Source organism: Zeus faber (assembly GCF_960531495.2).
Source record: "Zeus faber genome assembly, chromosome: 16".
Classification (NCBI taxonomy): Eukaryota; Metazoa; Chordata; class Actinopteri; order Zeiformes; family Zeidae; genus Zeus; species Zeus faber.
This window is the reverse complement of record NC_137202.1, coordinates 20,808,399-20,823,712: the sequence shown is the minus strand read 5'-3', so window position 1 is coordinate 20,823,712 and position 15,314 is coordinate 20,808,399. Positions and strand designations below refer to the sequence as shown.

The 15,314-nt window shown below is 43.8% G+C and overlaps 1 protein-coding gene across 1 annotated transcript; it reads right to left on the bottom strand.

Annotated features, from left to right (window-relative positions):
* Positions 1-1,940: 1,940 nt before the first annotated feature.
* On the bottom strand, positions 1,941-14,830 carry perp (p53 apoptosis effector related to pmp22). Its single transcript, XM_080016206.1, has 3 exons — positions 14,431-14,830; positions 8,406-8,546; positions 1,941-4,205 (listed from the first exon to the last, which is right to left on the bottom strand). The coding sequence occupies exons 1-3, from the start codon at positions 14,633-14,635 to the stop codon at positions 3,994-3,996; spliced, it is 558 nt and encodes a 185-aa protein (XP_079872332.1). The 5' UTR covers positions 14,636-14,830; the 3' UTR covers positions 1,941-3,993.
* Positions 14,831-15,314: the final 484 nt, after the last annotated feature.

Genomic DNA, 15,314 nt, shown 5'->3' with positions numbered 1-15,314 from the left:
TAAAGCATTGAGCGTCTCAGTAGTAAAGCATTGAGCGTCTCAGTAGTAAAGTATTGAGCACGGTCGCGCTATGAATAGTAATACATGATGGGAACCAGTATTTTAATATGAAAAAAGGCAAAAAACGGTGACGGTGAGAGTAGGTCGCAGTCCGCTGATTGGAGGAGGCCGGGTAGGCGATACATCCAAATCCCACTATTCAGACGTTGATTTACAACAGGAGAAAGGGACATTTTAACTTCCATCAGTCTCAAGAACGTGGATTTCAGAGACATATTTCGGGATGTACAGGAGGCCTGAGTGCTCGGCTGCTGTAGCCTGACCTCTAGTGGCCCCTAGTTAGAAACACAGTGAAACCACCAGCAGCCTGTGGGATCGGCGCCGTTCCGGAATGCTCAAACCATTATTGCTGTTGTGGTGAGACTGTTGAGATTTTAGGGCCCTATTCCAAGGGGGGAATTCAAGAAAGGGCTTAAAGTAAATTTCAGATTGCCCCCCCCCCCCAAAAAAAAACAAAAAACAACAACTAGGCCTTAATATACATTTTACGGGCTAATTTGACATGACTAATCGGATAATAGTTTAGATCATGTTTTAATTTCATATTTTAATTTTTTAAATTTGCATCACATTTGCATTAAAATCAGCATGGGACAATTTTTTTTATTTGTACTTTGTTGCAGGCGGTCCTTGAAATCCTGGTTTACATACAACATACCACTGATTTATATTAATAAGTCACAAATGAAGGAACTCTTTTCCTTCTTCCCAATCCCCCTTGCCTCATCACATTTCATCCCATGTCAACATCCCCTCTCATCCTCATAGAATCTTTAGTAGGTCATTAAAGTCTAAAACAAATTTTAAACCAGTCTAACGTGTACAGCGCATGGCAACGGTAATTAGACAGATTTACTTTTGGCACGTTCTTGCTTAAGGACAAATTGCCTGATATTCGCTCATAGCATTCCCCCAGAGTTTGGAATAGGTTTGGACAGGTTTGGACATAAGACTGACAGAAAGCTATTTTAACATTGTCTTCATTAAACATGCAAGGAATGGAAAAAGTGCTTTTTGTACGTATCCCTTCCCCCCTCGGCCCTGCTCCACTTTGTCCCTCATTGGTATTTCACTTGCATTCAAAGCAAGTATCTCTCCAAAACAAAGACTGATATATGAGACAGGAGGTGGTTGGGGACAGAGTATCCCTCCCTCCCTCCCCCTCTCCCTCCCTCCCTCCCTTGCTCCCTCCCTTTCTCCCTCGCTCCCTCCCTCTCTCCCTCCTCTGGAAGTGTCAAAGGCAAAAGTGTTGTTCTTACACAGGCCGCTCCCAGGGTGTGGTTAAACTGGGTGTGGGCTCTTTTGAAATGCATGATTAAGTCTGCATGTGTGTGTGGTGTGTGCGCTTGTGTGTGTGTGTGTATGTCTGTCTGTGTATGTGTGTTTGTGTATGTCTTTCTCACTGTCTGCCTGTCTGTCTGTCTGTCTGTCTGTTCACAAAACAAAGCGAGGCAGAGTTGTTGTCGTCCAGCCCCGGTGGGAAAAATCACCGTCTTGCATGAAATTCGGTTGCTCAGAACCAAATGTTGGCTCTGAGGTTCACTGTGGAGGTGGGATTACTCATTACTTAGAAATATCAAGCATAATATAAAGAAAACAAAGGTGGTTCCTGTGTATTCAGTCCGAAAGACATACTGTACTGTAGACTAGACTAGAATTGGACAGAGGCCCACAGTAACCCTTCCCATACCACAACTCAAATCCCTGAGAACTTGTTGTATTATTCTGAATTACATTTTCAGTTTGATCTTTTTTATTTTCAAATTGGTAATAATACATTTCTGAAAAGTAAGGAATTTTAATTATAAATTATAATTATTCATTATTATTATTATGATTATTAATAATTTTGTCTCAAAATAAAACTAGGTCCTCTGAAATGAAATTGAAAATTAAAAGTCTTTATTGCATGAAATACACAAACCGCATTTTCAAAACATTTGGAACTACAGCCAAGGAAACTGTTCAGTGATCTCTATCTGCGGATGTCATCTACACAACAGAGCAGGCCTTTCGCCGCCAGATTCAACGACAGACTCAAAGATGGAGTTAAACATTAATTACGATTTCTTTAAAAGTCTACTTTCATGAATTTATGTATCTGGGTAAAGCCTCTCCTCCCAGCCAGATGGAGAAAGAAAAAAAAAAAAACCCCAACATGCTGAGGGGCCTCAGACTCCCATCGACTCATGTGCAACCAGCGATCATTTGAGCTCTTACACCCGCTTACATCATTGTAATCTAAAAGTTGACGTAAAAGTCACAACAAACCTTGCATCAGCACTCTCTCTGCGCTAAACATAGGTTGGGTTTTTGATGCTGGGGTTTTGGAGGAAGATTCAGTGTTTTCATGATAATAATAATGATAAGGCACAAGTTACACTTACATCTATGTCCCGTCAAGACTTGAGAATGTACTGACGCAGAACTGGTTTCCATGTAAATAACATCTCACGGTGTTAGCACCGTGACAAATTTCTATGTATATCTATTTATATTGTTTGCTCAGATAGAGAATAGATGTCTCTTTTGAAGGATCCCCGAGAGGAACATTTTTTATAGAACGTCGGACACGCAGCAATTATTCCAAGTCAAATTCTCCAGCGTAGCCGACCGATCACACCGCGGCAGGTAAGGTGACGGAACAGCCGACGGCCATACACGTCGCCCTAGCCCTCCGCATCAGCTCAAACATACTACTACTGCATCTACCCAGAAAAAGAAACGTCAAAAAAACAACAACAGCAACACGGCAAATACCAACAGTAAAGGTACGGTCACGCCGCCGGGCGCACACGGGTGCCAGGGCGACAGGAATGCAATGCATCTCAGCTTCTTCCAGCCGCCGGGGGCTGGGGCCACGACTTGTGACGAGGGAAAGTTGAGCAGGTTTTCATGTTATGCCAAATCAGCAGCGCGGGGTCCCAGGCGATGGCCAATGGCGGGGAAGGTATGCCCTCAATGGCGCCGATCATTGGAAAATGGACGCCATGACCACTGTGTTATTGTCCCTGATAGGGCTGTTTGTTTAAATGGCACACACCCCTTAAACGTTAGATGTAATTGTATCTTTCTCCGACAAGGGCAATTCTTTATTTTAAGGGACGGGTGGCAAGACTGGTTACGTAGTTTTTTTGAGAGGTAATTATTTTTGCTCAGTACACAGCTACACAAAAAAAAACGTACGCCGACACGCCCACAAAGGCCGGGGGCACAGAGACCCCGTGACGAGACGAGAGCCACTTGGCTTCACGCTGCAGCCCCGTCGCCGGCGGTGTGACCCCACCTTTATAAACAGAAAAAAATAAAATTCCCTAGGAAATAGGTTAAGGGCAAAACAAAGATGTTAGGTACATAAACATGTCTTTCATGCCGCATGGGTTACATTCAAACTAGGAATCATGTGTTTTTATTTTTATATTTTCAACTTATTCCCTTAATGTATACAGTGAGCCACACAATACAAAGTGTATCTGGAGATAGAAAAGAAAGGAAGTGATAAAAGAAAAGCCACCGTTTTGCATCTTGCTCAAAAGTCCTAAACCCGACGGATCGCAGATTCATACAAAAAACAAAGAAACAACCATCGTTTTATTTATCAAAGCTATTCTTTACAAAAAAATGACATCGATTTTGTTAAGTGCACTTGGGTGAGATTTTTTTTTGCATCGCATCGCAAAGAATTCCGGGTCGAATATAAATGTAAATTCTTCGCATGACTAAAAAAAAAACAAAAAAAACCCCACCACGGCGGAGATAGAAGGTGTGGTTTTTTGGGGGGCTTTCCGAGACGGTTCTGATGACGCCGAGCCGGACGCCGGGAAACTGGCGACGGGCGGGAAAGGCTCAGCGGCCAGCGCAGCGCCACGCGGCATGGATGGAGAAAGGAGGAGGGAGTCGAACGGTAGGAGGGGAACGAGGGAGCCGCAGTCTCTAGGCGGAGGAGTAGATGTACTTGGTCTTGGCCAGCCCCGTCAGCTCGTCCTCGTAGCGCGGCAGGCAGCAGAACAGGATGCCGCAGCCCACCGCCAGGATGGTGGCGCCCCAGCCGAAGCCGTACGCCCAGGTGTAGAAGTAGTTTCCCTCGAAGATCAGCTCGTTGAACTTCACCGGGTAGATGATCAGGGCGATGAACTGCAGGATCACTGGGGGAGGGGGAGAGAGAGAGGAGGCAGGTGGAGAGGAGAGGTGAAGAGGAGCAAGGCATCTCCGGGACAGTGGAAGGAATCAAAGTCTTCATGTTTGTTCGTCATAAGGATGCGTCGCTAGTAATTTCGGACAACTCGACAGCGCCACGCGCTTTCACGCCCTTTATTTGGCGTCAAGCAACCAGCCCCTCCTGTCCCACTGTACCTGCTTTGCTGCCTTCTTCCTGTTTCCCTCCACCTCCCCCTGCATCCACCTGTTGGGCTCTACTCTTCTATCCAGTGGGGGGATTCAAACTCACCACTCCTTTATTTCGATCTCCCTCAGTATGCCTATGTTTGTTGTTCAGCTCGCCGGGAGTGATGAGCAGTAGAGCCCAGATACCAAACTCAAACCATGCACAATAAATATGTTTAGTTGCTGCGTTGCCACTACTCCACTTTGCGTGAAATACCTAGCGTGAAAAATTTAACTTCACTTAGAAAATTCTAAATCTAAATCAAATTGACCATCTTCTTTTACCATGGCACACAGAAATAAAATGTTCACACATACATATTTCTAAGTTTATTGTTTATAGCTAGGTTTATTTGAAAATTTTGTTTAATATTGCAATTTTTTGTCATTTTTAGCTAATTTGTGGGTTTGTTGCATATTGCCAATCTTCTAATTTTATCCTGATTACTTTATTATTATTATTTCTATCTATCTATCCAGATATATTTTCTTTCTGGTGATTTGGGCCATTTGTCGACCATGTTGTACGGTCTGGTTTGTTCACTCTATTCACTGCTTTCTGTAATAAAGGCAAAAAATGCCACCCAAAAAGAAAATAATAATAATAATAATAATAATAATAATAATAATAATAATAAGCGCAGTATACCAATGTTTAGAATCTTCTGCCAAGGAATATTTAAATACAGATTTATATATTATAATATAGTAGTATCACTCAATTAGTGTTAAATCTATTAAAATCTTGGATAATATGTGTTGCCTCAAACCAACTATCGACCGACTCTCAGCTACAACTTTCCTCCTCGAATTGGTTTCGCAGGAAAGAGTGATGCAGACAGAATAAGGCCTTAAATGTGGAGTTTGTGCCAGTGGTTCAAAAGAGTGGTTTCGAAACTGACTCGGAGAGTGAGATAATCAGACAGACAGAAGTCACTCAACGTGGATTTGCAGTATGATTAATCCCATTAAAACTGCTTCGCGGGCGGAACCAAAGCGAAACCCAATTCTTTTAACATTCTAGGAGATATTAGCAGATAGTGAAACAGATGGTGTGAACATCTGCCGGTGCCAATAGAGTTCTGGACTAAATCAAGGTGAGAGGCTGAAGAGCGGCTGAGCTGTCCGGCTCCAAGGCTTCCACCGATGTCACAGGCTCTTCAAGTTGTGACACAGGGGCGTGGGAAATACGTACGAGGTGTCTCAGAGGCGATACGAAGACGTCAACACAAGCACATCAGTGTGTGAGTCAGAGCGAGACTGAACCTTAGAATTATAGTTAGACCACTGGTGACTAATGCCTGGGGCGGGGGTGGGAGGGGGTTTAAGGCAATGTCTTTGTTCCAAAATGGATGTGGGATAACTCGGGAATTTTATTTTCATTTAATTATTATTTTTTATTCAACTTGAAAAAAAATGCTTTAATTTGATGAACCTATTTTTTTCCCCCCAGCGAAATGTTAGATTTTTGTATTCACCAAAAGTATTGGACAATGTATGTGGTGTAGGGGTGGTGTTATTTAAGCAGCCACACCTGTCTTGGGTCTAGTTAAGTGGGCCCAGGATCGGGGGTGGCTGTGCACCTGTCGCTCATCAGAGCAATCAATGAGCATGGGTTAAATCACCCATCCCCACACGCACGGGAGCGTTTGACATGAGTTATTCCATCTGCTCTGGTGTGACATTTTGACAATGAACCCGTTTGTCCTTCACATCCCCGCCTGTGTCGGGGAGCCTGGGAAAAGCCACGTGGCGTGTGGCAGGGGACCCGCTTCGATGTAATGTTACTGAAGCTCAGCGTTGCCTTTTTTCTGATAATTCACAAAACTGGAGATTAATAGATCATTTTATTTTGCGCTTTAATTGGTCTCTCTTTGTCTGGTTTATTTTATTCTTCATTTTTATTTTTATTTATAATTTTTGAGGAACGGGCGCTTTGTGACATCATCATCATCATCAGAAGTTATACAAGTCCAAGCTTCGTCTCTCGGAAGTCATTCGCATCCAGCGCCTTGCACAGCGTTCACAGATAAACCGCGTAGACAACCTGAGCTGTGTTTAATGGAAACTCGGAAAATTGTAACTCGTCACGCGTTTTACTAAACCTGGAAAACTACAATCGGTCCATACCTCCCACAGTATCACCGTCTGGATAACCGATGACAGACGATGAGACGTCATATATCGGTCTCTGGGCGGAGGGCTTCATTATCACAAACATCACGGTGACAGCAGTTACGGCAATGACAAATCCTGTTTTACAGCCACACCCAGATGGCTGCATTTTGTAACTTGTGCCACATTTCACAGAACCCTGAAAACAAACACGTACCTAAAACGGCTACAGTGAACTGGACCGCATGTATTGCTGCCAGCAGCTATATTTATTATTATTATTATTATTATTATTATTATTATTATTATTATAATACCTATTATTATTAGTAGCAGTAGTAGTAGTAGTATGCGGGGATGGAGATGCCATATTTTCCAAACAAATAGAAATGTGAGGTATATATTCTAAACAAATCCTTACCCACGTGTAAAGCACCAAAACAATTATTACAAAATGGATGTTAACTACTATATAAAAATATAGTATAAAAGTATGTGTATTGTTTACGTGAGTGTACACTGAAAAAAAACGAGATTCACTTAAAAATATTTTTTTGATGAGTTAACCCTATATATTCCAGGTGTCGCCAACTTGAAATTGAGAAATTAAGATGAACGTTTTAAGCGGAGAGAACATTAACGAATATATAGGTTTAACAAAATGAAATTGAATCTTTTTAAAGTTATTCCAATGACTCCGATACATAACGTTTTTCTTTTGTTCGGTGCAATAGTTTTGGGTGAGGAAGTGTGAAAGAATTAGAATAACATTGTGTAACGCAGCAAACGGCGAAGCATGTCAGCGAGACAAGCAGAGCGAACTTTGGACGGTCGCCATAGCAACATCGCTCCACCGCCTGGCCCCGTCTGCCCGCCCTCCCTCCCCCTTCTTGGTATTCTCTGTTCATAACATTGACGCACAATCCTCTCTAAATCTTTTTTTTTTTATTGTTCCATAAACTTTCTGTAGCTGCAGCCTTTCCTGTGAGGGCGCGCCCCCGCCCCCCCCCATTCCCGTTGCACTTTTACTTTTGGGCTGTTTCTGAATCTCACACGGGCTCTCAGTATGTCGCTCCTGCCTTCCAGCGACCGCACAGCGAATCACCGAACGGATCCTCATGGAATGTCGACACGAGGGCCTTTGGATGGCTCTCGCAGGTCACACAAAGTAAAAAAAACACAAAGTGAATCTTGAGTGTCACTGACGTCACAGATGTGACCTCAAACTGTTAGAATGTTCCTGTTAATAAAGAATGTTGTAACCAAAGAAACCATTTTTTTAGATTATAAAAGTCTTATATAATTTTATATTTATAAAATATATTGGATAGATAAAATATATATTTTTTAAATGTATATATATTTATAAAATATATAAATTCAAATATATATATATATATATATATATATATATATATATATATATATATAAAATATATATATATATATTTATTTCAATATAAATATATTTATAAAATATAATTATACCATACTATATATACTATATTAATATAATATGGATGATACAATATTTATAAATATATACACAAAACCTTTCATTAATTAATTAAAAATAATTCATTTTTAAAGGTGGATTTAATGGAATGGGATTAAAAGATTCTGTTAAGAACTTTCTGGCAGGCGTGCCAGTGTAACTATGTTTCCGCATGTACATCTGGCACTTCCAGCTATTTTAAAAGTCAAGGCACAATTGCAACATTGGTGAATCGTCCATCAATGTAAATTATCATCACAGACATCATGCACATCCCACTGTAAAAGTAAAACTGTAGTTGACAGCAGGCTACTAGAAATATATGATAATAATATAATAATCTTTTTCTTACCGGTGACAAACAGCATCACGCCTACCAGTGGCAGGAGGGTGACGTTGAGCGAGCAGCACAGCGCCACGCAGGAGATGATGAAGGCCACGATGAGGAAGAGGAGGCCTATGATCATCAGAGCCGCCACGGCCGGGGCCCAAGCTGGAGATACACACACGCACACACACATGCACACACACACCCATTAAAGACATGGGCGCACACGCTTTATACACTCTTATTCTCAAATCATGATTTGGCATTTCAGAATTCCCCCCCTTTTTTCCATTACGCAGCCAGAAAAACACAATTTCACGGGGTTTGACACACCTCTTTTAGACAGGCTAAATAATATAGAGATAAGGAAAAAAGTACAAACATGATTATTATTTGTACTTTTTCCTTATCTTATCTTATTTTGTACCTGTGAAGCTTTTAGCAGTGTGTTTTATTCACCGCATGTGTCCGGTTTAATGTTCTTAAATGCATGTAATTCTTAAATATGCAGCCAATGGTGAAACAGTAAATAATAAACATATTAAAATAAATGTATTAGTTTATTCTAGATTATCATAATGATAAATGTACTGTGCATTGGGAAAAGCGCAGTACAAATAAATTGTATTGTTGTTATTATTATTTATATATATGTATTATTGTTATGAATATGACAAAATATTAAATATTAAAATAAAGGTGTTTTGGAACGTCTATCGTATAGTGTCATTAGTCATTTTTACCTGGGACTTCAAGTCAAGTCAAGTCAAGTCAATTACAAACGTTTTCAAGGGAGAGACAAATTCCAAAAGGATTAGGGAGTTGAGAGTTACCAAGAAAGATAGTGAGGAAAAGGATATGTCGGCGGGGGGCAGAAAGAAAGAAAGAAAGAAAGAAAGAAAGAAAGAAAGAAAGAAAAGGGCAGATTGTGTCCAGAGCCACTCATAAACATTTATCTTCCACTCCCCCAACTTTCACTCTTGTTGACTATCTCCCTCCCTCCACCCACAGCAACACTGTTAATTACAAAGCACAGAGGTCATTGGAAAGAGGTTACTCCCCCGCATCCTGTGGCCTGGGCCCAACTGCAAAATGTTGTTACTTGGAACTCATCGTTTTAGGCTCGTCCTGCTCATTATATTTGGGGTTATGATCATAATCATGCAGGAGAAGGGACAGACATCAAAATATTTCTGTAAACGCGTAGAATAAGTCAAAAGCCTTTCACAAAGAACGACAAAAACATGAAATATTTTTGAAAAAAATAAATAAATAATGATTAAAAAAAAAAGAAGCCTTGAATTTGTTAAGATTTGCTGGTTCTGGTTCTGAGTGTTGGTGGGAAACACCACGACCGCAATGGAAGTGATTAGGTTTAGTTGTTAAATCAACCAGCGAGCTACTAAAGCTAGACGCCAGTGTGAGTAGAAAACATAGGAAATCCTGAGGAAGTTCTGAAAAAAATCCCGGATGTCAACACTCTTCCGCAAATATGACATAAAATTAAAAATTCACGTAAATCACAATGTCATTTATATGGAAACTGAAACTGTATTTTTCAACCATCGGTTTGTGAACGACCAGACTTGTTCTTCGAATAAAAACGAGACATTGCATTGCACAACCCCGAAAGTCATGCTTGAAACGCATGCAGGGCTCCAGGGCGCGGCCACTTTGGTCACACATATGAACAAAACTCTAAACATTTTCATTGGTCGCGAAAATTAGCAGGTCTGATTAAAAAAAAAAAAAAGGATAAAAATATTTTTGACACCTTTTTTACACATTTTCTGTCGATTACTTTGTTAGATTAAGGCGGGATTTTATGTACATCTTGCATGTGTGTACGTGTGCGAGACCGCGCCCTGTGCCCCTCCCACGTCCCTTCACGCGCGAACGAGAGAAATCGTGGGCGACACCACGACCTTAAAACATACCCTAATTCAAAAAGAAGAGAACCCGAAAAAAAACAAAAACCCAAAAGAGCCAAAGCCCAGTCCCAGACCTGTCTCCCCTGTCCCCGGTCCCCGGTCCTAAGATGCCTGAGCCTGACCTGAACGTTTCTTGGGTGCACCACATGAAGAAGTTAGGTATACTTTACTCCATTACACACTAGTAATATACAACATTTCCAGTAAGACTCCCACTTAAATGTATCTTCTCCAGCACCTGGAACTATGTGGGAGCACCGTGTGCCAAGCACAGTTTTGGCGACGGATCACCTTTTGCACCTTGAATCATTCACTGCCGTGCGTGTGTTCCGGCGGCGATAGCAAGTGAGAGCACGACGAGACACACCCGAAGCCGGGATGGGTGGAGCGCCGCCTGATCCCTGGATATCACACACACCCAACAAACCAGTTAAACTGGATCACTTCTGTCTCAACACTGTCCTCCAAACGGACTTTTCCGGAAAGCAGTATCCATCCGTGAATTTATCACAAGGATTGGCTTGGAGTCGCCAGCTAAATTGACTTCTCCTGGCGAGGGTCTTGGCAGCCATTTTTGAAAATTGTTGTCGCATAAGGGGGATGTTATGGCTTGAAGAGGGGGGTATCTCCACCCACGGGTTCCTCATTCCTGTCCGAGCAAGGTGGGCGTCTCGCCCCAGCGTCCACCGCCGAAAACGTCCGAGGCCTCCAGCTCAGGTTGCCGTGGAGATGGCACATTTTGCCCTACAGCCTAGGATCGCTTAACTTCCAAGGTGTTATGGTCGTTATACAGCTTCACTCCAAGGTTTATACACATTTAACTCCATCAGGAGTATATGGAGTGTATGAGTGGTGAACATGCTCACTGTGTGTGCATGTGCATGTGTGTGGGTGCCTGTGTGTTTGTGTGCGTGTGTGTGTTTGCGTGTGTGCGTGTTTGCGTGTGTGCGCGCGTGTGTGTGTGTGTGTGCGTGCGTGTGTGTGTGTGTTTGTGCGTGCATGTCGGATCGTTCGCACGGAGGGAAGTGCCTGGCTCCGTCCCAAGTCCTCCCAGCTGTGTACCATCTGTTTTCCTCTGCTGATCTCAACCTGAGGAACTAGACTCCATGACGTCTAAATCTATCTGTACATAGATAAACACATATGATGTTGTAATACAGAAATGTTGTTAAAATAATAATAATAATAATAATAATAATAATAATAATAATAATAATAGACTTATAATAATAGACTCCCTCAAGTAAATGTGTATACTCTTTTCTAGATACATATGTGGATTATCACTTACATATTACAATTTTCATATTAAAGAATGCATCTGGCTTTTTACTCTAATTCTATATTCAATTAATGGAAAAAAGGATCTCATAACAAAGCGTTCGTTTCAATAAAACAACCTAAGATACTTAAAAAGTCACGCGATGCTTTGGGTGTTTTCTACCGATCCTCACTCATTTAGAATATAGAATTGTGTGTCATTACAGCCGTGATTGTATCCACAGCCCCCCCCCCCCCCCCACACACACACACACAGGTCACAGCAGTAACTGTTCTCTGTTTACTAACCCTTAATTCCAGTACAAAAAAATTTGATTACGTAACCACGTGTTGGCAACTGTAACTAATGTTTAGGGTGTGGTTTTATTTCGCAATATTTATAACCGTGTATCTCCTAACTCGGGGCTCACAACTGAACTTTATCTGATGGACGTCCCGCCAAACAACCTGTCAGGGTGCCGACAGATTTATGGTGAAAGAAAAATGCGAGAAGGCGATGTCGAGGCTTATGTGGAAAGTTGTTGTGTTTAACTGACTCAGTCATTAAATGTACGTGTGTACAACACCTCGTTCCCCCTCTGCACTTTAACTGCAGCTTTATTCACCTTCAGTCGCTTTTATATGAATACACCCCGAGTAATATCTTCATATAATAAGCGCTTTTAATCTGCCTTTTTACATAACAATGCACTCAAGTAGGTCATTTACTTCTTTACTCCTCCGGGTTTACATTCAAATCGGGAAACACGTCATCTACAGTAAGAGGCTTTAGCTCATGAATGAAGCAAGAAAGCTCTTTCTCATATGGATGTTAAACAAACGTCCACGACAGCAGGGGGTCGCTGGGTGGAGGTGCTACAAACAAAATAATAAATAATAAATATAATTAAAGCTGCTAAGCAGCGACGACGGGGTCCTCCACGCGCGGGCGCCAGCGGGACCCGATATAAATCGGCCAGGAGGAGTCCGTGAAAGTACGGAGCGCAACAGTGCTGAAATATCGCGCAAACAGCGCCTTCATTCCAACGTGAAATTCGAGGCCTGGCCACGCCCCCCACACCGTGCCACGAAAACTCAATCTTCTAATAACTCTTGATGGTGAATCGCGAAGGTGCCTGGCGAATTTTGCGGGTTTTCCTGGCAACTTTGCCACGCCCACGCACGGGGACCCGTAGAACATCAAATGACGGACCGGGACTGACGAGCGTGCAAAGTCTCGCGGGTTGTTTTTTTTCCCCGGGTATCTTAAGGCCCCCGAAAAAAGCCAACTGAACAACCGGAAGAGGAAGAAGAAGAACAAACGGAGCGATAACAGTAGGGTTTCCGCCCGCACGCCGTGGGGCCCTGGACCCTAAAACATAAGCGGACGGCGGGCTGGAAGGAGCTTGAAAACCCGTGTGGGTGCACCGGCGGCCGGGTTATTCATTGGAGCTCCGACAAAGCTGCTTGTTGTGGGAGCGCGGCGCCGGCGCCGGACGACCCGGGCTCCCCGACACAACAGCGCCTTTGTTAGCGACCGACGGAGAGGAGCGGCGGAGGAAAGGTGAGATCAAGGGGGCGAGCCGGACCCGGTTTGGAGGTTTCTCGGTGTTGGCGTCGGCGGCCCGCCTCTCTTTCAACGCCGCGGGGAGAGACGCGTGTTTGCCGTGTCTATGGGCGGAGTCGTCGTCGCGAGGCGGGAGAAATTCGAGCTGAAACCCCTCGCACCTTTTGAGAAAATTCAAATGAGGACTAAAAACAACAAAGATGGAGGTTGGATTTTTGAAGCTTATTTACAGACCTGTGCTCCTGTTTGCATGGGGGGGCGTTGTTCTCATTTGCATTTGTGGGTATTAGGTTCATCCTGGGAGTTCATCCCATAAAGTTATCAAATCATAAAGTAAGTTAAGTGTTAAAACAACACCCTGTTTTAAAATGTGTCTCCAAACAAGTAAGAGTGACCACTTGCGCTCACATGTCACAAATACAGTGACTGATAACATTTTTTTTATTTAATGATTTTTATATTCAAATACATTCAAATATTTGATATTTAACATTTGTATTCGAATGTTCAGCCGTCACAGCCACACTCCATGAGCTGTTATCAAGCACCTCAGCAACAAAGACTGTTCAGTACTGACATTCAATTCGAAAAGCAAAGGGCGGTCGCACTGCGCACGCGCAAGACCCAGTCTTTGTCTTGGCCGTGAGTCGTAGTGGCGAAAGGTTCGACTCCTTTCGTTAGATTCGGTTCTTGACGAGTCACTCGGTGAAAGGAGTCGTTCGATTTTACGACTCCGCGTTGAGCGGGGGAACTTGGTTTAATCGTTTAATTCTGTCGGAAATTTGTATTATTAAACCGTGCATAACGTAAAATATTTCAACCAAATTCTCTCGAAATTATTAAAAAAAAAAAAAAAATCAGCCAAAAAAGGACTACTGACGAGAATTATTTTTATATATTGATTATTAATTAATAATATATATATATTTTTTTTAATGTTATTTCATATTTTTTAAAGATGGTTTGTAAGCGTGACAGCCGCACAAATTGTGTCAGTCGCCTTTAATATGAATTCTGCCAAATCCTGCGGGGATAACGTTTAGTTCCCCGGTACAGTCAGCCGTTGATCCGAGTCGTTCGCGACGAACGAACCGTCGCGAGTCGTGCATCGCTAATTCGCTCGAGTCGAGGTCCGTCGGTCGACCGGACCGCGGAGCCGCTCCGGGACCGTTGAGCCGCCGCGGTTCCGGTCAAAACGTACCCCCGCCCCTCCCTCGGAATGATATCAAACCCGCCCTGCCCTGCCCGTCTCCAGGGCCCGCAGCGACGCCCCGCCGGGCTCCGCACTCACCGGAATCCATGAGGGACCGGCAATCCCAGTTGTCATTCCTGCCGCGGCACTGCTCCCACATGCTGGCGTAGTGCGACGCGGCGTCCTCGTCCTCCACCCAGCCCGAGTTGGCGGCGATGGCGATGATGTCGAAAATGATGGCGAAGAGCAGCAGCAGAGGCAGGATCCACCTGCAGCGGGGGTACGCGATCCCACAGCGGAACATGGCCGAGGCTCTGGTGCCCGGGAGTCGGAGGAGGAGGCGGCGGCGGCGGGAGGAGCTGGTGCTGGGGCTGGTGCTGGGGCTGGTGCTGGTTCTGGATCGGCGCGTATGGTCCGCGAACGCCTTCTGGCGAGTCAGGTTATAGCGAGACGCGCCCCGCCCGAGTGAGCAATGCGCTGGCCTCCGACGTAAACCTGTTTTTTTGGGGAGGGGAGCTGGTGCGGCAGGGTGGTGGTGGAGGAGGAGGAGGTAGAGGAGGAGCAGGGGGGCTGGGCTTGGCCCGCAGCCGAAGCCGGTGTGTCACATTTCACCCGGACGCGCCGCCTGGATCGGATGTCAGTTCAGTGCTGGGGTTACACACACACACACGCACGCACGCACACACGCGCACACACACACACACACACACACACACACACACGCACACAGACACAGACACACACACACACACACACACACACACACACACACACACACACACACACACACCATCTGATTGGTCAGTAGCAACATTCACTAGTCAGTTATTTCTGTACTCGTATGGAATGCAAGATAAGACGAGATGAGATAAGACTGTAAAACGTTGCGGGATTCCCGCACAGCAGCAAAAAACACTGCGCGTTGGTCCTCGGACGGAGCCTGAATAAAAGGGGGCCCCCGGGGCCCCTGCGGGGTCGGTGCG

Coding starts and splice junctions, on each gene's coding strand:
- perp (XM_080016206.1), bottom strand. CDS start 14,635: ATGTTCCGCTGTGGGATCGCGTACCCCCGCTGCAGGTGGATCCTGCCT. Junction 8,547..14,430: donor CCGGTCCCTCATGGATTCCG/GTGAGTGCGGAG, acceptor GTGTATCTCCAG/CTTGGGCCCCGGCCGTGGCG. Junction 4,206..8,405: donor CGTGATGCTGTTTGTCACCG/GTAAGAAAAAGA, acceptor CCCCTCCCCCAG/TGATCCTGCAGTTCATCGCC.